The following is a 26,437-nucleotide window of genomic DNA, read 5'->3' on the forward strand; positions in this document are numbered from 1 at the left end:
GTCCCTCCCTTTATAGGAAAATATAAGGCTGCCTTAGACAATAGACAATAGGTGCAGGAGTAGGCCATTCAGCCCTTCGAGCCAGCACCACCATTCAATGTGATCATGGCTGATCATTCTCAATCAGTACCCCGTTCCTGCCTTCTCCCCATACCCCCTGACTCCGCTATCCTTAAGAGCTCTATCTAGCTCTCTCTTGAATGCTTGGTCATTTTATATTTACCACCCTCACCCACAAAGTCCCTATTGCATGGCTAATTGATCACTGGATGCATCACAGCAGAGCTATATCGTTATAGACCAAAGCTTTGGATGGGTAGATCCATGAACAGGAATGAGAGCCATAAATGATTCTTATACAGTCACTCGTCACTGTGTCGGCATCAATCAATAGTTTATGTTGGTGAATGGATCGACATGACCAACAAGCTAAGGATCTCTCATGTTCCTATAGAAAATAACTGCAGATGCTGGTACAAATCGATTTATTCACAAAATGCTGGAGTAACTCAGCAGGTCAGGCAGCATCTCGGGAGAGAAGGAATGGGTGACGTTTCGGGTCGAGACCTTTCTTCAGACGTTCTCATGTTCTTCTCATGTTCCTATGTTTACTATCCCTCCAAATTATATAAGCCCAAGGATTTCCAGCTTCATGTTGATTCATGCTCCATTGTATGGTGGGTTTTGCATGTCCATTCATCGGTGGAATCCCACTCAATGGTTGGCTCATCAAGACTATACAATGGCGGGGTCATGATCTCCCATTAAAGGAGGGTTCTTCATGTTCCATTCAGCAGTTCCATTCAGCTCCTAAAGTTCCATTTAATGGGAGGTTCCTCATGACCATTCAATGGCGAGCTTGTGATCTCCCATTCAATGGCGGGCTCATGTTCCATTCAGTAGTGGGCTCCTCGTGTTCCATTCAGCGGTGTCCATTCAGTGGAGGACTTCTCATGCCCCATTCAATTGTGGTTTTGTGATCTCTGATTTAATTGTGGGCTCCTCATGTCCCCTCCAAGGTTGGGCTTCTCATGTCCAATTCAATGGTGGGCTCCTAACGTCGCATTCAATGGTGACCCTCTCATGTCACATCCAATGATGGGCCTCTTATGTCCCATCGTACCGTGGCCTCCATATGTTCATTCAGTGGGTGGACCAGCCTTCCGAGTAGAGGTTTCACATTCTCTCTGCTGCCAACTAAAGGTTGAATGAGTCAACAGGGTTTAAACCCTATGTTTCTGGTTCTAGGACAAAGTTCCTGGCAAAATATTCTTGGCTGTGAGATCTGTTTCCCTGCAATTTCATAACAACAATGACAACTGAAAAGCGTGTCTTTCTTTACTTCAGAAAGTGGGAGTCCTACTCGCATCCTCTCGGCTGAACCAGACCTTCTGCCAGGCCCTCCCTCCAAGCCAGTGATCACCGACGTCACCCGCAATAGTGTCACCTTGACATGGCAGCCAAGCCAACACATCGGAGGCTCGGCAGTCACATCGTACATCATCGAGGCATTTAGGTAAGGCGAAGAAAGAAAGCAGCTGGGAGAGGCAGGAATTAATATCATTGCACAGAGGCTTCACGTCCCTTTGGACAGCGCCCGGGTGTTATTTAGCGAGCGACAGCTCCCAGTGCCAATCGCTCACAGATTTATGAGGCTCACTCAGGTGGGGAATGTGTTTGTTCACGGAGAGAGATTTGCCTGTCACAGACATGACAGGAATAGCCTTGAATTACTGTCAGACATGTGCTGCACTAACAGGGAAAGGCTATGAGGCAGAACCAAGACTGCTTCCCTGGGAAACAATTGATGGCTGCATTAAAAGAGCCTTGAAATCCATCAGCAACATTGCTGAATAAAACCGCCAGCCTCTGCTTTATGGCTTGAGGTATTAATTTCAGAGGAAGAGATAGTAGAGCATCTCAACTGTTTGGGAAATTTACTTATTCGATTTCCTTTGCAGCTTTGATTTGTTTCCATGCTGTGCACCTACCCAGCTCCTGATAACTGTTCCCATGTTGGGGGATCCCTGACACCAGCCAACACTGACTCTCCATCTGCAACCTTTGTTCATCATAGCAACGCTCTGCCCCTGAGTGCTGGGAAACTCTGCTCTCCTTCAGTTTTTATGAATCATCTTTTCCATGTGTGAATGAATTTCCTAGTTTCTTACCTAAACTTTCATTGCACATGGAGGAGCTAGCACAATGAAAGACAATAGACAATAGACAATAGGTGCAGGAGGAGGCCATTCGGCCCTTCGAGCCAGCACCGCCATTCAATGTGATCATGGCTGATCATTCTCAATAAGTACCCCGTTCCTGCTTTCTCCCCATACCCCCTGACTCCGCTATCCTTAAGAGCTCTATCAAGCTCTCTCTTGAATGTATTCAGAGAATTGGCCTCCACTGCCCTCTGAGGCAGAGAATTCCACAGATTCACAACTCTCTGACTAAAAAAGTTTTTCCTCATCTCTGTTCTAAATGGCCTACCCCTTATTCTTAAACTGTGGCCCCTGGTTCTGGACTCCCCCAACATTGGGAACATGTTTCCTGCCTCTAACATGTCCAACCCCTTAATAATCTTATACGTTTCGATAAGATCCCCTCTCATCCTTCTAAATTCCAGTGTATACAAACCTAGTCGCTCCAGTCTTTCAACATAGGACAGTCCCGCCATTCCGGGAATTAACCTAGTAAACCTACGCTGCACGCCCTCGATAGCAAGAATATCCTTCCTCAAATTTGGAGACCAAAACTGCACACAGTACTCCAGGTGCGGTCTCACTAGGGCCCTGTACAACTGCAGAAGGACCTCTTTGCTCCTATACTCAACTCCTCTTGTTATGAATGCCAACATTCCATTGGCTTTCTTCACTGCCTGCTGCACCTGCATGCTTCCTTTCAGTGACTGATGCACTAAGACACCCAGATCACGTTGTACATCCCCTTTTCCTAACTTGACACCATTCAAATAATAATCTGCCTTCCGATTCTTACCACCAAAGTGGATAACCTCACACTTATCCACATTAAACTGCATCTGCCATGCATCCGCCCACTCACACAACCTGTCCAAGTCACCCTGCAACCTCATAGTATCTTCCTCACAGTTCACACTGCCACCTAGCTTTGTATCATCGGCAAATTTGCTAATGGTACTTTTAATCCCTTCATCCAAGTCATTGATGTATATTGTAAATAGCTGCGGTCCCAACACCGAGCCTTGCGGTACCCCATTAGTCACTGCCTGCCATTCTGAAAGGGACCCATTTATCCCCACTCTTTGCTTTCTGTCTGTCAACCAACTTTCTATCCATGTCAGTACCCTACCTCCAATACCATGTGCTCTAATTTTGCCCACCAATCTCCTATGTGGGACCTTGTCGAAGGCTTTCTGAAAGTCGAGGTACACCACATCCACCGACTCTCCCCTGTCAATTTTCCTAGTTACATCCTCAAAAAATTCCAGTAGATTAGTCAAGCACGATTTCCCCTTCGTAAATCCATGCTGACTCGGAAAACTGAAAGGCGGCAGGTTGGATCACCATGGGAATTATTGCAGTTCAACTGTGATCATTCCACTAGTATAGTATAGTTTAGTTTAGCTTAGCCCAGTTTAGTTTAGTTTAGTTTAGTTTAGCCTAGTTTAGTTTAGTTTAGTTTAGCCTAGTTCAGTTTAGTTTAGCTTAGCTTAGCTTATCCTAGTTTAGTTTAATTTAGCCTAGTTTAGTTTAGCTTAGCCTAATTTAGTTTAGTTTAGCCTAGTTTAGTTTAGCTTAGCCCAGTTTAATTTAGGTTAGTTTAGTTTAGTTTGGTTTAGTTTGGTTTATGTCAGTTTAGTTTAGAGATACAGCATGGAAACAGGCCTTTCGGCCCTCCTAGTCCAGACCGACCAGACTGTTTCTTTCAGTTTATTGTGCCGTGTACCGAGGTACAGTGAAAAGCTTTTTTGTTGCGTGCTACCCAGTCAACAGAAAGACGATACATGATTAGAATCAGGCCTGACCTGTTCACAATTGGTCTATGTTATGTGATCCCGTGTTCTCATCCATTCTCCACACACGAGGGACCACTTTACCGAGGCCAATTAACCTACAAACTCACATGTCGTAGGGGTGTGGGAGGAAAGTGGAGCACCTAGAGGAAATCCATACGAATGAGAGAATGTTAGACAGTGATCGATGAAAGTGGTTGTGATTTCCTTCTCCCTACCTTAGGTTGAGAATAGGCAGTAGATTTTAAATCAGAGTAGAAAACATAGTTGAGAAATATATAAAATGAACACAGATAATGCTGGAAGCTGTCAGGTCATGTAGAATATGCAGAGATAATCAGAGTTAGAATTTCATGTAAGTCACTGTATTCCTCACTCCATGGATACTGCTTGACCTGCTGAGTAGTATCACCTGTAGATTTTGTTTTTGCGATTATTATTTTCAAATTTCCAGCATCTGTAGTCTTTTGAAGACACAATGAACGGTAGATGCTGGTTTACAAAAATTGACACAAAGTGCTGGAGTAACTCAGCAGGCCAAGCAGCATCTCTGGAGAACATGGACGATTGGGTCAGGATCCTTTTTCACTGTAAAGATGGGTCCCAACCCGAAATATCACATATCCATATTCTCCAGAGATGCAGCTGGACCCACTGAGTTACTCCAGCATTTTATCTTTTAGTTTAGTTTAGAGATATAGCGCGGAAACAGGCCCTTCGGCCCACCAGGTCCGCGCAGGCCAGCGATCCCCGCACATCTGCAGTCTTTTGTTCCTTTATTCGAGGGAAATCAAAGCATTGTTTTTAATCTGGACTGAGAACATCTCCACATGAATTCTCTCTTGCACCAGAACATCTGTTCCCTTAGTGCCCCATGAACAGCACAGTTATGGAACGAGTTGTCACAGCCACATAGCACCAGAGAACTGGGTGCAATCCTGATTCCAGTGCTGTCTATGTGGAGTTTGCATGTTTTTATTGTGATCATATTCGTGCTAACCATTGCACCCATCTCTACTAATCTTTTTAATCAGGACTCGGTCTGTAGCCACTGTGTCTTTTCAATTTAAGTGCTTGGAGGTACTTTAACATCAGAAGAAATCCATATGTGCTTTATTGGAGCAAACATATAACAGGGAAGAAACCATGAAGCATATGAGGAAAGGAAGCAAAAGTCTTGCCTGGAAAGATAGATTTTAAAAGACAAAGCGGCAGAGGGAGTTGGGAATAATTCAAGGAGATTAAAGATCACCAGATTGATCCCTGGGATGGCAGGACTTTCATATGAAGAAAGACTGGATAGACTAGGCTTATACTCGCTGGAATTTAGAAGACTGAGGGGGGATCTTATAGAAACATATAAAATTCTTAAGGGGTTGGAGAGGCTAGATGCGGGAAGATTGTTCCCGATGTTGGGGAAGTCCAGAACCAGGGGTCACAGCTTAAGGATAAGGGGGAAGACTTTTAGGACCGAGATGAGAAAACATTTCTTCACACAGAGAGTGGTAAGTCTGTGGAATTCTCTGCCACAGAAGGTAGTTGAGGCTAGTTCATTGGCTATATTTAAGAGGGAGTTAGATGTGGACATTGTGGCTAAAGGGATCAGGGGGTATGGAGAGAAGGCAGGTACAGGTTACTGAGCTGGATGATCAGCCATGATCATATTGAATGGCGGTGCAGGCTCGAAGGGCCGAATGGCCTACTCCTGCACCTATTTTCTATGTTTCTATGTAAGCCACAGGGACAGTGATGCTGTGTAGAGAGTTGGGATCCTGAATTGGAGGAATCTGATACAATCGCCCCACTCTTTTCCACGTGTAAATGTGTTCTTGTTATACGTGTGTTTGGCTTGATCGTATTACGTGTATAATTATCTGATTTGATTGAATAGCACTCAAAACAATAGCTTTGTTGGTACACGTTACAATAATAAACCTAAACAGAGTTCTGGGGTCGATATAGAGCAAGAGGAAAGCCGGGAGAGGCAGACGGGTGTGCCATGAACAATTTTGGGCACTTATTGGGATTTCAACATTGAGATATGGATGGACCACAAGCCAAGGTCAGGCAATGAACACAAGAGGGCTGAAAATAGCAGCAAATTTCTGCAGGGAATGAATTGGGAGTCCGCCCAGTAAAGGCAAGAGGTTACAATGACCTGGAATGTACTTTCCAGACACGCCTGTACTGGAAGTATGTCACATGGTCCATCTATTATAGAAAATCTGCTTTCCACAACACGGAGCATCAAGGTTGGATGTATGGTTTCCACTTTCAGTCCTGGAGATTGGTGATATACTACTGGTACCCTAGGGATTTCAGGTCAAACTTTCAGGGTCATTAAAGCTTATCAGTGCTTGATAGGCAGAGAATAAAACAATAGCAGTAAACCAGAGATTCCCTGCCCTCACCTTCCTAAAATATAGGGTCATAGGGAGTCCTAGAGTCATACGGCACAGAAACAGGCCCATTAGTCCAACTTGTTCATAACCGAACAAATGCCCCATCTAAGCTTGTGTTTAGCCCATATCCCTCTATAATAATAATAATAATGCATTTTATTTATATAGCGCTTTTCATATACTCAAAGACGCTTTACAGAGATTTTGAGAACATAGCGAAATTAATAAATAGATAAATAAGTAAATAAATAAATGAACAGAGAAAGGAGACAGAAGGTGAGGTGACCTTCAGTGGTTGAAGGCAGTACTGAACAGGTGAGACTTCAGCGATGTTTTGAATGTGGTGAGTGTGGAGGAGTCTCTAACGGTTTGGGGTAGTGAGTTCCATAGGGTGGGAGCAGCGATGGAGAAAGCCCTGTCCCCCCAGGATCTGAGTTTAGTCCGGATGTGGGGGGATAGGAGATTGGCAGCGGCAGAGCGGAGGGTGCAGGTGGGAGTGTGCCTGTGGAGGAGGTCGGTCAGGTAGGATGGGGCCAGGTTATGGAGGGCTTTGTAGGTTATGAGGAGGATTTTGTACTGGATTCTCTGGGGGATGGGGAGCCAGTGGAGTTTATAAAGGACGGGGGTGATATGGTCACGGATCGAGGTGTGTGTGAGTAGACGGGCAGCGGAGTTTTGAATGTATTGAAGTTTATTGATGATTTTTGAGGGTGCGCCATAGAGGAGGCTGTTGCAGTAGTCCAGACGGGAGGTGATGAAGGCGTGGATGAGGGTTTCTGCAGCTGTGGAGGAGAGGGATGGACGGAGACGGGCAATGTTTTTGAGGTGGAAGAAGGCTGTCTTTGTGATGTGTTTGATGTGTTTGTCGAAGGAGAGGGTTTGATCAAGGATGATTCCAAGATTCCGGATGTGAGGTGAGGTGGATACTGGGAGACCATCAATGTTGAGGATGAAGTTTTGGGTGGATTTGGTGAGCATTTTTGGACCAATGATGATGATTTCAGATTTGTTGCAATTGAGTTTGAGGAAGTTTGTTTGAAGCCAAGATTTTATTTCAGTGATGCAGTTTGTCAGTGTAGAGTGTGTGGTGGTATATCTTTCCTGTCTGCGTATCTGTCCAAATGTCTTTTAAACGCTGTTCCAGTATCAACTACCTCCTCTGGCACCACCCTCTGAGTGAAATTCAACCAAGTAGGTAATGTACAATAGAAATGGAGTGTGGCAGCACGGTGGCGCAGCGGTAGAGTTGCTGCCTTACAGCGAATGCAGCGCCGGAGACTCAGGTTCGATCCTGACTACGGGCGCCGTCTGTACAGAGTTTGTACGTTCTCCCCGTGACCTGCGTGGGTTTTCTGCAAGATCTTCGGTTTCCTCCCGCGCTCCAAAGACGTACAGGTATGTAGGTTAATTGACTGGGTAAATGTAAAAATTGTCCCTAGTGTGTGTAGGATAGTGTTAATGTGCAGGGATAACTGGGCGGCGCGGACTAGGTGGGCCGATGGGCCTATTTCAGCGCTGTATCTCTAAATCTAAATCTAAAAATTAGTGGGTTGAACTAGATGAACTAGTGAGATCAATTGGAAGTAAAGGTCATTAAAAAAATGAACAGCCTGAATCTAGTCTTTGCTAACCATTTTAACCCACCTTCCCATTCCCATACTGACCTTTCTGTCCTGAGCACCCAAGGTCAGGATCGAACCCGGGTCTCTGGCGCTGAGGCTAAGCTAAAATGCCATCTAAATTTACCTGCTGTTTTGCTGATTATTTGCCGGTTTTCAATGTGCTTCAATTTCCACCCGAGCTTAGTGTTTACCATAAGGATTTGATCTAATCCTCTCACTGATTTTAGAATTGCAAGGAAACAACTTTGTGCCATAGTTCATCTCCAAAAGCTTTCCAAATGCAGACTCTTGAAGCGTGAGACTCTCATTTTCTCTACAAACACCGCTAGGCAGCCTTCATTTTGATCATAGAACAAACAAATGGCTGTGGAACATCCATCACCTTTAACCGCTGAAGGGACCTTATGTGATGGATTATGTGGCTTATGTTCTGACTAGCCAGAAGAATACTGGATGAAAATATCATTCATTTATTTCCAATTAAAATCCAATTTTACATTCCAAATAACTGGAAATCTTTTGACAGAAGCCTCCTGGCGTGACGCTTTTAAAATACATCAGATGTTCAAATGATAACATTGTAGCTTTTATTTGGCTAGAAATTTGGCTGCCTGAGCTGTTGATATTTGGCAGTGCAGTCTCTTCCGAACCATACTGTTACATACACTGCTCTACCACTGCCCATTGCACATGGGTAAGAAATGTGTAAATTGGGCAATGTTTCTCTGTCAGCGCTTGTTTGAAAGTAAAACTGCTTTCAAATGTGTAACAAATTCGCAGAATGTTATACATTTATAAAATGATGCAAGACCGTGATTGAATGGAAGGTAGGGTCTTTCCCCCTGAATAAACAGGATGATGACTCGGGTTACGGACTTAATATAATTGGTAAAAGAGTCTTAGAGGAGTTACCTATTTATTTTTAATCCAAACGTTGGGAACCTACCACCTGTAAATACGGTTGAGGCAGAATTATTACAATTCAAAAATACTCAAGATAAACGCTTAGAGTAGCATGCCTTAATGTAGCAGGGCAGCACAGTGGCCCAGTGGCGGTAGAGTCGCTGCCTTATAGTGCCAGAAACCAATCGATCCCTCTGAGAATCTCCCACCAGGTTCCGACCACCCGTGGATAACCTGGCGCAGTCTCAACAGACTGAGGACAGGCGTGGGGAGGAGCAAATCGAACGTGCTGAAGTGAGGATATACTGAAGACTGCGAGTGCAGACGGGGCCTCCAGACTATGGAGCATCTCCTGAGCTGTGACATGCTGCATGACACATGCACTGTAAAGGATCTTGCAGAGGCCAACCACGTGGCATTAAAATTTGCTCGCTATTGGCAAATAGACCTGACGACCCTTGACAACAGCACATTGCACTGGCTACAGCGCCTGGAGGGCGTTACATAATTTCTGCTGCCTCAAACGCAAGAAGAAGAAGCTATTGGCAAACAGTTGTGTGATGACACAAAATAATAAGTGCCAGAAACCTGGGTCCGATCCTGATTATGGATGCTGTCTGTACGGAGTTTGTATGTTCTCCCTGTCTCCCTGTCTCCCTGTGACCTCTGTAGGCTTTTCTCCGGATGCTCCGGTTTCCTCTCACATTCCAAAGATGTACAGGTTTGTAGGTCAGTGGCTTTGGTAAAACAGTGAACAGTGTTAGTGTACGGGGTGATCGCTGGGTCGGCACAGACTCTGCAGGCCTGTTTCCGCGCTGTATCTCCAAAGTTTAAAGTAAACAGGAGCTGGGAAATAAGAATAGGATAAGTAGTTATTTGTTGGCTACTTCGACATAATGGACTGAATGGCCGGCTGTGCCATAAATCTCTGTAGGTTTGATAACAATTTTACCACTACATAATTTCAAATCAGTCTACAAATTTCAGAAGTGACCTTTGGTGCTGCCTGTGTGGAGTTTACATGTTCTGGCTGTAGTGTGGCTTTCTGCTGGCTACTGCAGGTTTCTCCCATTGTAAATTATTCTAGCGTTGGTTAGTGGCAGAAGAAATAAAAATAAAAGGGGAGTTGATGGGCATGTGTGTGAGAGAATAAGTTGTAGTGGTGCAGGAAAATAGACTGGGGCAATGGGACTGATGGGATTGCTCCCCAGAAGCCGATGGGCCGAATGTCCTCCTGTGTTATTGTAAATGTAACTGTGACGTATGGGAGACCATGATCAGCGAGCCCCTACAGCTGTGCTGCACCACAATTTGCTTCATTTAATCGATGCATACCAGCGGCCACTTGGAAAGGAGGGCGCTGTGTGAAATCCAGCTTGCTGCCTGCACAGCATCACCATCCACCCTTTTCTCTTCAAGTCAATCTGCAGGGAGCACGTGGCAAACAGTGGGCGAGTACGTGAAAGTGGAAAAGCACACAGTGACTGGTCTGAACTTCAACACCATCTACCTGTTTATTGTGCGTGCAGTCAACACCTACGGCCTGGGAGACCCCAGCCCCATCTCTGAGCCCGTCCGCACTCAAGGTGAGGTGATTTTCGCCCTGATGTATTGGTATCGGTTTATTGGCCCATGACTTTCACCTTGTTGACTTTGCCCCACGATGACGCCGTTTGTCCCACTAGCGTAGTCCATTCGTAGAATTGCTGCTTGAAGAGGGAATGCAAGAGCCACTTACAGTGACTCACGTGCCTTTAATGATAGCATTGAGAGAGAGAAGGAGCCTTGGGTTATCATAGCATTCCTGTGTGGGAACAAACTTTGGAAGATGAGCTCCATTCTGGTCATGTAGGAAAATAACTGCAGATGCTGGTACAAATCGAAGGTATCACAAAATGCTGGAGTAACTCAGCGGGTCAGGCAGCATCTTGGAGAGACGTCACCCATTCCTTCTCTCCAAGATGCTGCCTGACCTGCTGAGTTACTCCAGCATTTTGTGATACTTTCCATTCTGGTCATTCTCAGTGATTGGGATCAAGAGTTCCAGTTTCAGAATTATGGGCTGACATCTAGTGCAGTAGCCTTGTGTGATTTTACATCTTGTACAACACCCAAAATTCACTCTAATATTTGGTGCCAAAACAGCCAATTCAGAAAGCCTTCTGCATGCAGGTAAGTTGGTGTGAGGCAGTTACTAACCCCAACCCCAAATTCTATTTGTAGTAAAAAATAGAATAGGTAACTCAATAGACAATAGGTGCAGGAGGAGGCCATTCGGCCCTTCGAGCCAGCACCGCCATTCAATGTGATCATGGCTGATCATTCTCAATCAGTACTCCGTTCCTGCCTTCTCCCCATACCCCCTGACTCCGCTATCCTTAAGAGCTCTATCTAGCTCGAGACACCAGGGGATCCAGCTCAGGATTGAACTCTTATCTACCAACTCAAACCCAGGCAGTTGTTTTTTCACCTTGTATATCTTGTGCAAGTAAATGTTATAGAAAATATTAGACACAAAAAGCTGGAGTAACTCAGCGGGACAGGCAGCATCTCTGGAGAGAAGGAATGGGTGACGTTTCGGGTCGAGACCCTTCTTCAGACTCTGTCTCGACCTGAAACATCACCCATTCCTTCTCTCCAGATATGCTGCCTGGCCCAGTCTTTTGTGTCCATCTTCGGTTTAAACCAGCATCTGCAGTTCCTTCTTACACAGAAACTGTAGAAAATGTTAATCGGTTTACAGATTGTTAGGTAGTTGTTAAACATTAGACTCATGGATAAGCCATTAATTCAAACTTACAGGCAGGACTTGATCTAAGATCTATGACTATAGTTGGTCCCATTGATTAATTAACCCTATGATGGGCCATTAATGCAGTATTAACTGTTAGTAAATACCAGCTGTTGGCACATGTTAGCACGTTTATTGCACTAACTTTTCCTATCTCCCACAGATGTGAGTCCGACTGGACAGGGGGTGGACCATCGACAAGTACAGCGTGAGCTTGGGGAGATGGCAGTCCAGCTACAGCCTCCTGTCACCTTGACATCGACTACCATCCAGGTCACCTGGATCGTAAGTAGTGATCACCCCTCAGACTCTTGCACTTCAACAAATAAAGCCCCAGCCTGCCCAACCTGTCCCTATAACTATAAACGACAGCACCGAGAGAAAGTGGAGGGGGGCAGGGAGAAATTACATTCATTGACAGCACTTTCCCTCTAGAAACCATACACTAAATACCAGTGAACTACATGTTCGCCATTTGTCCTGCTGGCTCACAATCATTGTCATACAGTAAGGAAATAGGCCATTTGGCCTAACTTGCCCACACCTTGCCCACACATGCCCCATCTACACTATTCCCACCTGCCAGTGTTTGGCCTATATCCCTCGAAACCTATCCTATCGACAAACTAAGGCAGAGGAGCAGGGAATGGGATGGGCAACAAATATCTGTTTGTTTATTCTTTACACCAGTTGGAAAGCTCAAGTACAATATCAGACAGACCTGCTGAGTAAAAACTGTAAGGTTGTGTGAGTGGACGAAAGGAAGCAGCATCTTCTATATGATCATAGAGTCATAACTAGTCCATGCTGACCAAAATGCCCCATCTAAGTCACATTTTCTGCGTTTGGCCCATATCCCTCCAACCCTATCCTCTCCATGTACCTGTCCAAGTGTCTTTTAAATGTTGTTATAGTATCTGCCTCAACTACCTCCTCTGGAAGCTTGTTCCATAGAAAGGGGACAGGGAGGAGAGTTATAAGAAGATAACTGCAGATGCTGGTACAAAATGCCCCATCTAAGTCACATTTCCTGCGTTTGGCCTATTTTCTCCTATTTGTACCAGCATCACCAGTTATCTTCTTATACTACTTGTTGCTCCACTGCGATTCCTCCTCAAGGTATGTCCACTTTGAAGAAGTTCTCCTCCTCTCTTCGACGAGAGTTTAGCAACATGCTCTCTCACTGCTCCCCTTCTGTGATTTCTCCTGCCCTCCTACTCTACGACCACACCTTGACCCATTTGTACCAGGGAGGAGAGTTGTTGGAGATTAACTAAAATCGGAGAATTCAATGTTCATACCATTGTGTTACAATAGAATAGAATAGAATAGAATACAATACAATACAATTTTATGATCCTTTCTGTACTATTTCCTATGCCAACAATCTCTGTATCTACTGCAGAAAGATGTAGCATTGTGCCTTTACAGCCAGCAATGACAGTGTCTATTTCTACCCCACTGTGCTTCTTTGTAGGTTGATCGCCAAGCCCAGTTCATACAGGGTTACCGGGTAATGTACCGAACCAAAACCAGTGCCTGGCTGGTTCTCGATGTGAAATCCCCGGCTGAGCGCACAACCATCCTCGTAGACTTGAAGAAAGGAACCGAGTACGAGATCAAAATCCGCCCGTACTTTGACGAGTTCCAAGGGATGGACAGCGAACATGTCACTGTGCGGACCCCGGAGGAAGGTTAGGTTCAGGGCACAACACAACAATGCAAGCCTAAGCTCAACCTTGCAGGCGTTTTGGGGCAAGCTGACCTGCTCCAAATAACGCGCCGCAGGCTGGCAGTATATTGCCAGAATGCTTCATACTCTGCCTGATCTTCTGCGATAGAACAATAAAGCTTGTGTGGTCATAAAAAGGCTGACAATTTGCCGAGAGTTTCTTTACATTACTGACACAAACGACGGAACAAGCCGCCAGAGGAGTTGTTGACCACTGCAAGGTTTAAGATAAAAAATGGGCAGGTGCATGGATAGGATAGGTTTGGAGGGATATGGGCTGAACGCTGGCAGGTGGGACGTGTAAATGGGGCATGTTGGTCGGTGTGGGCAAGTCCTTTCACGCTGTGTGACTATGACTCTATAACTAATTTCACACCTGTAACTTACCCAAGCATGGCATGCTACGGTGGTACAGCAGTTGTTTCTCCAGGGACTCTGATGTCAGGTGCTGTCTGTGTGGAGTTTGCATGTTTTCTCCAGGACCAAATGAGTTTCCTCCTTCGACCATATCGCAAAGGCTGATGGGTTAATTGGCTGTGGTGAGTGAACCCTTGGTGCAGGTTAACAGCAGGAAACTAAACAAATGGTGTTGATAAGCATGTCTGAGAATAAGTTGCAGTGATGCAGGCAGATCAGGAGAGAGGGAATGGAACAAATGGGATTGTTCTCCTGGAAGCAGGCTTTGAGTCAATGGGTCAAATGACCTCCCTTCTATATTTATATGTAAGATACATTTGAAGCAGAATGTGTATCTCCAAGTGCTCCAGTCTCCTCCCACATCCTAAAGATATGTAGCCTGGTCGGTCAATTGTACCTTCTCTATAGGTGAGGGGTAGAGTCTGGGGAGTTTAGTTTAGAGTTTAGTTTAGATTAGAGATTCAGCGCGGAAACAGGCCCTTTCGGCCCACTGGGTCCACGCCGACCAGCGATCCCCGCACATTAACTCTATCCTACATTCACTAGGGACAATTAACCTACAAACCTGTACGTCTTTAGAGTGTGGGAGGAAACAGAGGATCTCGGGGAAAACCCACGCAGGTCACGGGGAGAACGTACAAACTCCGTACAGACAGCGCCCGTAGTCGGGATCGAACCCGGGTCTCCGACGCTGCATTCGCTGTAAGGCAGCAACTCTACCGCTGTGCCACAGTGCCACAGGGAATGTGGGGAGAATAACATGGAATTAGTGGAGGTTGAATGTAAATGGGCACTTGATAGTCAGTATCGACTCTTAACGGTACGATGGCAACATTTAAAAGACATTTGGACAGGTATATGGATAGAAAATGTTTAGATGGATATGGGCCAAATGCAGGGTGGTGAGAATAGCATGGATGGGGCATCTTGGTCCCGCATGGACAAGTTAGGCCGAAGGGCCTCTTTCCATGCTGTATGACTCAGGCCGCAAGTATCCATGCAGTATGAACCTTTAACTCTTTTTTGATTTTTAATTATTTAAATCTACTCTTTAAAATGTCTTTGATCATCACTATTTGAAAAGGCCTTTGCAAATCCGATTTGTCATGGGGTCTTCAGGACAGTCTAGGGACAGGGCCTTGCATGATGCCCAAGGCCTAGTCTCTGCACTCTGCTACACGGAATGGGCAGAGCAGAGAGGACCGGGGATCATTTGGAACTGCACGACCACACTAGTTGAGGCATGGACCATACCGAATACGATTCAGGTCAAGGTCTCGTTTGACACACCGTACAGTGAGCCTGCAGCAAGTAGCGCAGCGGTAGAGTTGCTGCCTTACAGCGGCGGAGACCCGGGATTGATCCTAGCTATGGCCGCTGTCTGTTCGGAGTTTATACGTTCTCTCTGTGATTACGTGGGTTCCCTCCGGTTTCCTCCCATATTCCAAAGACATAGATGTTTCTAGGTTAATCAGCTTCTGTAAAAATTGTCCCTTGTGTCTAGGATAGAACTAGTGTACGAGTTGGGCCAAAGGGCCTGCTTCCACACTGTATCTCTAAACAATGTTCTCCCTGAGGCTGCAGCAAGTCTGTTTGGCCTCTACCCTCCCACAGGAATGAATGTACTGTAGAGTGAAACCAGATTCTGTATATTCTAGAAAGTGTCTATTTACTTTCAAAATTTCCTTTTATAGTCACATTTTCTTCTATCCAGTGGCCCAAGATCATGATGGTGGGAGGAGACAGTCCCCCAGAGCAGCTGAAGCTCATAATGCGATGATCACAAGCGCAACTGGTTATAATCTACCAATCAATCTCCTGTTCCTTTTATTCCTCCGCATCTCCCTCTTCTGATCTCCTCACATCTGTTTACAGATCAGTGATTGTCGAGCTCTGCTAGAAAATTGAGTGTTCTGTCTCCCAGCTGTGCCTGCCTCTTAGTTCAGCTTTTGCCCCAGTGCAACTGCATCTTGTCTTTTCGCTGTACAGTGAAGAAATGTTTGTTTATGTTAGAGATCCAGCTTGGAGACAGGCCCTTCGGCCCACCGAGTCTACGCTGACCATCGATTACCCATTCATACTCGTTCCATGTTGTCCCACTTTCTCAGCCATGCCCTACATACTAGGGGCAGTTTTTACAGCTACAAACCTGACTGTCTTTCGGATGTGGAAGAAAACCAGAGCACTCCGAGGGGAAACCCACATGGTCACAGGGGGAAGATGCAAACTCCACACAGACAGCACCGGAGATCAGCATCGAAAACCGGATCTCTGGCGCTATGACACAACTCCACCAGCTGTGCCACTGTGACAATAAATAGTTGGTAGATCATCATAATTTAACACTTGCAACAAAGGCAATGGAGTGACCAGAGGCATCAGAAAAAGGGTCTGCGTTATTCCATCATGGAATAATATATCTTTCCATCATTTATATACACTGATCAGTCAAAACATTATGACCACTGACAGGCGAAGTGTATAACATTGATTATCTTGTTACAATGGCACCTGTCAAGGGGTGGGATATATTAGGCAGCGAGTGAACAGTCAGTTCTTGAAGTTGATGTGTTGGATGCAGGAGAAATGGGCAGGAGTAAAGACCTGAGCGACTTTGACAAGGGCCAAATTGTTATGGCCAGATGGCTGGGTCAGAGCATCTCTGAAACGGCAAGGCTTGTGGGGTGCTCCCGGTCAGCAGTGGTGAGTACCTACTGACAGTGGTCCGAGGAAGGACAAACCACAAACCGGCGACAGGGTGTTGGGTGCCCAAGGCTCATCGATGCGCGAGGGCAACGAAGGCTATCCCGTCTAGTCCGAATCGACAGAAGGTCTACTGTGGCACAAGTCACAGAAAATTTTAATGGTGGTCATGGGAGGAATGTGGTCACAGTGCACAGTGCATCGCACCCTGCTGCGTATGGGGCTGCACATGGAGGACCAACAGCATGTTAGGTAGGTGGTCATAATGTTTTGGCTGATCGGTGTATATCTTTCCTTGAAGGATTATTAGTCTGGCTATTGGAGGAAGGTATTTGCTTCTTCAGGTGCCATTGCGTTTCTCCAACTTGCCATGCTGGATGGGCAGTTTCCAAGCATTACGTTCTTCTGTCTCTGATAAGAGCAACAATATTGCATCCAGGAACTGGATGTCCGTAGAAAAGATTAGGTTCAGGGCGCCTGGAGATTGAAAGTTAATGAAGGGAGTGTGAGGTGTCTTAGATGTAGGTTTGAAGCGGCTAGACAAGGAGGGATCGGGATGAGTGATGTGGGGCAGGAGCAGGCAGGAACAATGGGTGTGCCAAGGCATACCTGTTTGTGGATTTTGGGAAGGAGGTACAAGCAGGCAGTGCAGGGTTTGGGGAATAACGAGGATGGGGGCTGTGGAAGGTAGAAGGCCAGAGGTGAAGGACAAAACGGCTTTCATTGGCAGTGTATTTTTGTGAGCTGCCCTGGTCTTATGACTTACCATGACAGGGGATTCCCATGAGGGAACATGTCTCCACCCAGAAATCATTGATATGGATAAACCGGTCAATGGCCTCATCAAAATTGGGCTTAAACGTTTCACGATGCTTCAAAATGAAATCGAATTGAATTTTAATGCTTTGGAAAATGAAATCAAATTTGAAGAGATTTATTTATTTCTCGAGTGCTTTGAATATTGTTGAAAACTGCTGCCAGATTCACGTTCCCAGTTTAGCCTGACTCGGCAAGTCCTTAAGACATCCCTGAACTCACATTATTTCAACTGTGTTCATCTACGGAGCTGCCTCAAAGTCTTGCCAGGCACCATTTTTTGGACACTTCCTCATAAGGACAGGTGCCAGCTCTCAGACACTTCCTCGTTCCTACCCATTGACCATGACCCTCCAATTGAGTACCAGACCATCATCTCCCAGACTGTTTCCAATATCATCACCTCTAATCATCTCCCTTCCATGGTCTCCAACCTTTTATTGTTCCTCAGCCCTGCACGGCCCGCTTCTATCTCTCACCCCACCAGCCTCCGCATCCAACACATCATCCTCTAACGTTTGCATCACCTTCCAACATGATCCCACCAACAGTCACGTCTTCTCATCCCCACTCCTTTCTACCCTTTTTGCAGATTCCGCTCCCCCTGTGACTCCTTGGTTCCCTCCGCTACTCCTTGGTTCACTCATCTCTTCCCACCCAAACCACCCCTACCCCAGGTACTTTCCCCTGCAACTGTAGGGCACGGAACACCTGACACCTCCTCCCTCACCTCCATTCGGAGGCCTCAGCAGTCATTGCAGGTGAGACAGAGGTTGACATGCACCTCCTCTAACCTCATCCACTGCATCCTGTGTCCCGGATGTGGCCTCCTGTACTTTGCAAGACCAAGTGTAGAATTGGCGATCGTTTCGCCGAGCATTTACTCTCGGTCCGCCAAAGCATATTGGATCTCCCGGCTGTTAACCACTTTAACTCCTCTCCTCATTCCTTCTGACCTTTCTGTCCTGGGCCTTCTTCATTCCCAGAGTGAGGCCACACACAAACTGGAGGAACAACACCTCATATTCCACTTCGGTATGATCATTGAATTCTCCAATTTTAGGGAACTACATAACCCTCTGTTTCTCCATTCTTCCCCAATATACTCCCCGACCTCTCCCTTGTGCCCCACCTAGACCAGCAACTAGTTCTCCCCTATCACCTACATTCCTTCCTCTAGCTTCACAATTCGCAGCTCTTCAATTATTTTTCTTTCATCTCTATTCTTTGTCCAAACGTCTGCTCATCAAACATCCCGACTCACCTGTATCAACCTATTACCTGCCAGGCTTTCTCCTGCCCCTCCGTTCTTCCAGCATTCTTCCCCCACAACCCCGCCCCACAATCAGTCTGAAGAAGGGTCCCGACCTGAAACATCACATAATCCATTAAATAGGCACAAAATGCTAGAGTAAGTCAGCGAGATCGGCAGCATCTCTGGATAGAAGGAATGGGTGACGTCCTGCTAAGTTACTCCAGTATTTTGTGTCTATCTTCAGTGTAAACCAGCATCTGCAGCTCCTTCCCCACACATCACCTATCCATGTTCTCCAGAGATGCTGCATGACCTGCTGAGTTACTCCAGCACCTTGTGTTCTTTTTGTTTGGGTTTTGAGACCTGCTGCCTGCTTTCTCTTCACTTGAACATTCTTTTCTTCTTTTTTTCCCCCTCTCTCGCATGAAACAAAAACAGCCCCGGCTGCCCCACCACAAGCTGTTACCGTGGCAACCATTGGCTTGAGTAACAGCACCAGTATCAGCGTGTCCTGGGAGCCACCCCCTGTGGAGGAGCAGAATGGAATCATCCAGGAGTACAGGGTAAGCCAGGGCACTGGAGGGATGAATCAAATGAACAGTGGGGCCGGGGGAGCTAATGGCTGGGCTTTGAAAATATATTAGCCTAATTTCTCAACAGTTGGGACATGTTAATTAAAGAATTTAATCATAATTGTTCTGAGGTGAAGAACGAAAACAAAAGAAGCCTCATAAATCCATGAAGGCTTGGCATTTTTACAATGAGCCTTTAATGGTGATAAGGTTACTGTTTACCATATGTTCATTACTTTAATTGATCTTTATTCCCCTTGCAGCTGCCTTGTTTTAAGGAAGGACTGGTCATGCATACTCAACGCCAAAGTTAAAACAGTTGAGGATTAAGGGTTGTATTTTGCACTTTCTGCTTGAAGTGTTTCCTTGAAGTATTTTTTTCTCTCTCGCTAGAGTTAAGCACTGGCAAGTGTTAGTTGGCATCAAGTTTGCTGATCTCAGTCTGAATTCAATAGGATGCATGTGTAGGAAGGAACTGCAGATGCTGGTTTAAACCAAAGATAGACACAAAAAGCTGGAGTAACGCAGTGGGTCAAACGGCATCTCTGGAGAAAAGGAATAGGTGACGTTTCGGGTCATGACTCTTCTTCAGACTGAGAGTCAAGGGAAAGGGAAACGAGAGATATAGACGGTGATGTAGAGAGATTATAGAACAAACTAGACCAAGTGGACCTGTTGGGCCCAAACCTCTCCTGCATTGGTGCAGCACCCTCTCCTCCCCCATTCCCCTCTCCCCCTCCTCCCTCTTCCCCCTCCCTCTTCCCCCTCCGTCTTCCCCCTCCCTCTTCCCCCTCCCTCTTCCCCCTCCGTCTTCCCCCTCCCTCTTCCCCCTCCCTCTTCCCCCTCCCTCTTTCCCCTCCCTCTTCCCCCCTCTTCCCCCTCCCTCTTCCCCCTCCCTCTTCCCCCTCCCTCATCCCCCTCCCTCTTCCCCCTCCCTCTTCCCCTCCCTCTTCCCCTCCCTCTCCCCCTCCCTCACCCCCTCCCTCTTCCCCCTCCCTCTTCCCCCTCCCTCTTCCCCCTCCCTCATCCCCCTCCCTCTTCCCCCTCCCTCTTCCCCTACCTCTCCCCCCTCCCTCACCCCCTCCCTCTTCCCCCTCCCTCTTCCCCCTCCCTCTTCCCCCTCCCTCTTCCCCCTCCCTCTTCCCCCTCCCTCTTCCCCCTCCCTCTTCCCCCTCCCTCTCCCCCCTCCCTCTTCCCCCTCCCTCTTCCCCCTCCCTCTTCCCCCTCCCTCTTCCCCTCCCCCTCCCCCTTACCCTCCCCCCCTTCCCCTACTCCCCCACTCCATTCCCCTCAACCCCCCTTATCCTCCCTCCTACCCCCTCCCTCCCTCCCCCTCCCCCTCCCTCCCTAGGAGATAGATTTAAACTTTAAAATGTGAATAACTTTAAAAATATAACACCGATTTCAATGAAACTTCTTCCATTAGCACCAAAGGGATGACGGCGAGCAAGGTGGGCCTAAAATTGTCACGCTATCATGTACCGTTTTGGCTGTAGTTCAGGAACAAACAAACAAACAAACGAGAGTTTTAGTATATAGTTGCATGAAAGATATGCAAAAAAGTAAAGGAAACAGGACTTTGTTAGTTGTTTGTTAGGTGAGTACGAGTACAGACAGACAATGAGACTCAACAAGACTCCACAATGGGAGGCATGGCAGGGAGGTGACCACTATGTAATTGTGGCAGTGCTAGTAAGGGTTTCACTATCTGGTCAGCCGACTTGTACCTTTCAATGCCTCAGGCTTGCCTCAGCCCTCGGCAGCGCGTACAACCAAACTTGCGTCTAACTTTGAAAAGACAGAGTTGACAGAGCGAAATGTGGAGACAATGACTAACGGCATTCTGCACAACAAAAACAGCCGTTTGGTTCCGCTGGGAATTGTTCTGACGCCGAGTGGGGGCGAAGAGAGTGGCGATTCATCACGCTGGCTGGTCGGGCAGCCACTTGCATCCTTTCAGTTTGGTCCAGCCCCTCACAGTCAGAGCCAGTAATGGAATTTGGTCACATCCACTGGGCTAGATAATCATCATGATGGATGCGTGAAACATTGTTTACCCCAAACGCCATCAGTCAGTTTCTCATTTCATAGACCTCAAAGAAAGAATAAACAGGCAGTTGTGACCCTTCCCTCCTCCCCCCCCCCCCCCCTCCCCTACCCAACCCCTGCCTGATTACCAAGCAGCTGATGTTGACAGAGATGTTTCTCCTTGTTACTGACTATCCGGTCTGTCGTCAATACATCTCCCACGCACTATCGTTCAGTAACTCCTCCTCACCCCCTTTTATTTGCTAACTGTATCACTATTATGTTAACCCACTTCCCTTGCATTCTCCTGCAAGGTTGGGTCTGATCCATCATCTGATTCTCTCAAAGAGAGACACAAAATGCTGGAGTAACTCAATAAATCAGGCAGCATCTCTGGAGAAAAAAGAATAGGCGACATTTCGAGTTGAAACACTCTCCACCCCACCTCCACTTTCAATCTGAAGAAGGGTTCCGACCCGAAACATCACCTATTCTTTCTCTCCAGAGATGCTGCCTGACCCGCTGATTTACTCCAGCATTTTGGGTCTTTCTTCAGGATAGACCAACATCTGGAGCTCCTTCCAACACACACCTAATTCTCTCAGCCCACTTGCCCAACTGATCATGATCCTGCTATAATTTTTGATAACTGTCTTTACTATCTTCTACCTTAAGTGTCATCTGCAAACTTTTAATCATGCCTTGTACATTCTCAATCAAATTGTTAATATAAACCACAAAGTGCAATGGTTAGAGTAGCACTGATCCCTGAGGCACACCATCAGTCACAGGCCTCAGGTCTAAACAATAATCTTTCACCATCATTGAAGGTGAGCCACCCATAATTCTTTAATTGTTGTGCCCACAAGCAAGGAATATATACTTCAAAATGATCCCCTTCTATCACCGCAGCGAGTGATTTGAATATGTTGTCAAAACGTTAGTTGAGACTAAAACCTCTTGAAACAATAATAGTCTCTGTTTGATGTTGGCTGCTCAAGTTAGAGTGTTAGAAGTGTGAGCTCCAATGAGATAATGGAACAGCATAGACCTGAACAGCCCTTTGGCCCACACCATCCATGCCAAACATAACGCTGAGACCAACTCTTATCTGCCAACATATTATCCAGGTCCTGCATATTCATTTGCCCATCCAAAACTCTCTCAAATACCACGATTATATCTTCTTCAACTAACACCCCAGGCAGCATGTTCCAGGCACTCACCCCCCTCTGTGTAAAATAACTTGCGCTCTACATCTCTTTTAAATTTTGCCCCTCTCGCGTTAAATCTGAATTTGATTTTTTTCTAGAATGTGATTTTTTTTCCAAGGTTCTGACTGTTGACCCTATCTCTGCCTCTCATAATTTGACATACTTCGATCAGGTCTCTCTACAGGTTTCTCTGGATCCTCCTAATTTCAAAGAAAACAATCCTAGTTTGTCCAATCTCTCCCTGTAACCTCTACCCCCTAATCCAGGCATCGTGCCGGTAAACCTCCCCTGCACCCTTTCTGAAGCCTCTATATCCTCCCTGTAATGGGGGGGGGGGGGGCAGAACTACATGCAGTTACTACAAATGCAGCCTAACCAATCCCCTATAAAGCTGCTTTGTTCCTTCATCTTTTAATTATCTTTAAATTGTCAAAGGCATCATTTTATCATGCTGAAATATTAATTACTCATCCACTGTCTAGTCAAATCAGCCATCTAAATCTGCTTGGGGCAACCATTCCTTAGCTTAAGATGAGACTCCTTAATACATCCAGATCTTCAGATGTTGGATTTGACTTGTTTATCTTCCTACACACTGAGGTGTAACGAAATTCCTTGTTCACATGAAGCTCACAGAGTAAGCAGCACACATACAGTAATGATAAATACAATAATAAATACAACGACAAGTGCAAGACTGCAGTGCAAAAGATTATAAAATGCACAGTATGTAAAAGTAAAGTACATTATAAAAATAACAATACAACCAAATGCAAGGGTAGTTTAGTTTAATTTAGTTTAGTTTGGAGATACAACGTGGAAACAGGCCCTTCGGCCCACCAAATCCGCACCGACCAGCGATCACTGCACATTAACACTAGGAACAATTTACACTTATACCAAGTCAATTAACCTACAAGCCAGTACGTCTTTGGAGTGTAAGAGGAAACTGGGGAGAACGTACAAACTCCGTGCAGACAGCACCCATAGTTGGGATCGAACCTGGGACTATAGGCACTGTAAGGCAGCAACTCTACCACTGCGCCACCGTGCCGCCCTACATGTGACATCTCCTTCAGAAATGGGGATTGATAGCGGATTCAGAGAGCAGTGGGAAAGAAATTGTTCTTAATTATGAACATTTGCAGAGAAATAACGAACAATACATTCATTTGGTTTTCTTAAATTACTCTGTAATTATAAGTATTGACATAGCTCGGTATGCTGTTTATATTGACTTGCACTAATATCTTTCATATCACCATGTTTTCATGTTCAATGCAAATTAATAACATATTGATTAAATTGCACTGAGAGCCCTTGGTGATCTCTTGGTTAGCACAGATGGTCATTCACTACCTAATCACATAATACCACATTAATACATTGATAATTAAATTGTTGTTCCTAAGACTTAAAGTAGGCATTATCAGACAAAGCCTTGTCTCAGGTCATTGCCCTCAGCCAAGTATCTGCCACTGTGGTTGTAGACTGAGCGAAAAGTAGATGATGTTTACTATGCTATTTCCCGATCAAAATAATTCCCTTCGATAGCATTGGAGGCAAAAACAGAGGCAGATGTTGCTGAACTGGTTTCATTATGTGCGAGGTGTTGCTTTGTAGAAGCTCAAGTGTATGAGGAAAGCATATAGTAAATGGTAGGACACTTTGATGTATCGTAGATGTATAGATGATCTAGGCTGCAAATCTTTAGCTGCATAAAAAGAGCAATACAAGTGAATGGGGTGGTGAAGAAGCCCATTATTGGTCAGGGCAATGAGTATAAAAGTTAACAAGTTATGTGCAGATGTATACAACTATTGGTAAGCCACATTTGGAGATCAGTTGAAATTGATATCATGGTCGGCTTAGACATTGTGGGCCGAAGGGCCTATTCCTGTGCTGTCCTGATCCATGAGCCACACGTCTATTTGTTTCACTGTTCATTTGTACATGGGGAATGATATTGATTTGGATCCATGTTGTTTTCCCCGGTAGATTTGGTGCTTGGGAAATGATACCCGCTTCCATGTGAACAAGTCAATAGATGGGACCGTCCATGCCACGGTGGTCCGCGGGCTGATCGCCGGCGTGCTGTACCGCGTGGAAGTGGCAGCGGCTACAAGTGCTGGCGTTGGAGTTCGGAGCCAGCCAGCAACTGTCCTCATAAGTAAGTGGAAAAGAGTCTCATGGTAATTGCTGACACAGGGAGATTGCTACAACACTTGCAGCAGTCAAATACAACATTTATTTACTACTAGACCAAGTGGACCCGTTGGACCCAAACCTCTCCTGCATTGGTGCAGCACCCTCTCCTCCCCCCCTCCTCTCTCCCCCTCCCCCTCCCCTCCCCTCCCCCTCCCTCCACACCCCTTGCCCTCCCTCCCTCCTCCCCCTCCTCCTCACCCCCCTCCCCCTCCTCTCTCCCCCTCCTCTCTCCCCCTCCCCCTCCCCTCTCCTCCCCTCCCCTCCCCCTCCCTCCACCCCCTTCCCCTCCCTCCCTCACCCCTCCTTCCTCCACTCCACTCCCCTCTCCCCCTCCCCTCCCCCTCCCCCCTTCCCCTCCACCCCACTCCATCCCCCTCAACCCCCCACTAATAGTGGATTAGCAGTTCTTCTCCAGATGAGCCTGAGATGTCATGTTTACTGTAACAACACAATTGAGGAAGAAAGGCTTGGATTTATGAGCATATCTTGTGGACAACGATGTGCAGTGTAGAGATACAGCACAAAAACAGGCCCTTCAGTCCACCGAGTCCACGCTGATCAGCGATCCACGAACTCTAACTCCGTTACATTGACGACTGCATTGGAGCTACCTCCTGCACCCATGCAGAACTCATGGACTTCATTAACTTCACCACCAATTTCCATCCTGCACTCAAATTCACTTGGACCATCTCCAACACCTCCCTCCCCTTTCTTGATCTCACCATCTCCATCACAGGAGATAGTCTATCGACTGACTCTCACAGCTATCTAGATTACACTTCTTCCCACCCTGCTTCCTGCAAAGACTCTATCCCCTACTCCCAATTCCTCGGTCCATATCGTACCTGCGCCCAAGATGAGGTGTTCCGTACCAGGACATCCGAGATGTCATTTCTTAAGGAACGGGGGTTCCCCTCTTCCATCGTAGATGAGGCCCTCACACGTGTCTCCTCGTAGCAGCTCCGCCCTTGATCCCCCTCCCCCTAGTCACAACAGGGACAGAATCCCCCTAGTCCTTACCTTTTACCCATCAGCCATCGCATACAACACATAATCCTCCAACATTTTCACCACCTACAACGGGATGCCACCACTGGCCACATCTTCCCATCTCCACCCATTTCCGCCTTCTGCAGAGACCGTTCCCTCCACAACTCCCTGGTTAACTCATCCTTTACCACCCAAACCACCCCCTCCCCTTGTACCTTCGACTGCAACTGCAGGAGATGCACCTCCTCCCTCGACTCTGTCCAGAGAGTCTGACAGTCTTTAGACAGAGGTTCACTAGCACCTCCTCCAATCTCATCTACTGTACCTGTTGTTCAAGATGTGAACTCTTATACATCAGCGATACCAAACGTAGTCTGGGCGATCATATCGTTGATCACCTTTGCTCACTCCATCTGGACCTACCTGATCTTCCGTTTGCTAAACACTTTAATTCCCCTTTCCCATTCCCCCACTGACCTTTCTGTCCTAGGGCTCCTCCATTGTCAGAGTGAGGCTAAACACAAATGAGATGCTGAAAAGTATCTCATATTTCGCTTGGTCAGCTTACAACCCAGTGGTTAAATATTGATTTCTCCAACTTCAAGTAACCCCTGCATTCCCTCTCTCTCCATCCCTCCCCCACCCAAGTCGAACCAGCTTCTCATTTTCACCCAGCAAACACCTTTATCATCATTACTTTTTTTGCATATCTTTCACTTATTGTTCTCTTTCTCTCCACATCTCCCGTGACTTTCAGCCTGAAGAAAGGTCTGGACCCGAAACGTCA

At 46.3% G+C, this 26,437-nt stretch overlaps 1 protein-coding gene across 1 annotated transcript in view; it reads left to right on the plus strand.

Annotated features, from left to right (window-relative positions):
• robo3 (roundabout, axon guidance receptor, homolog 3 (Drosophila)) overlaps positions 1–26,437 on the plus strand; it is a 560,989-nt gene that overhangs the window by 484,073 nt on the left and 50,479 nt on the right. The window contains 6 exon segments of the mRNA XM_078426827.1: positions 1,348–1,516; positions 10,341–10,507; positions 11,876–11,997; positions 13,190–13,406; positions 19,074–19,198; positions 24,448–24,619. Coding sequence (XP_078282953.1) covers positions 1,348–1,516; positions 10,341–10,507; positions 11,876–11,997; positions 13,190–13,406; positions 19,074–19,198; positions 24,448–24,619 — 972 coding nt within the window.

The sequence above is a fragment of the Rhinoraja longicauda genome, chromosome 32 (genome assembly GCF_053455715.1).
Source record: "Rhinoraja longicauda isolate Sanriku21f chromosome 32, sRhiLon1.1, whole genome shotgun sequence".
Classification (NCBI taxonomy): Eukaryota; Metazoa; Chordata; class Chondrichthyes; order Rajiformes; family Arhynchobatidae; genus Rhinoraja; species Rhinoraja longicauda.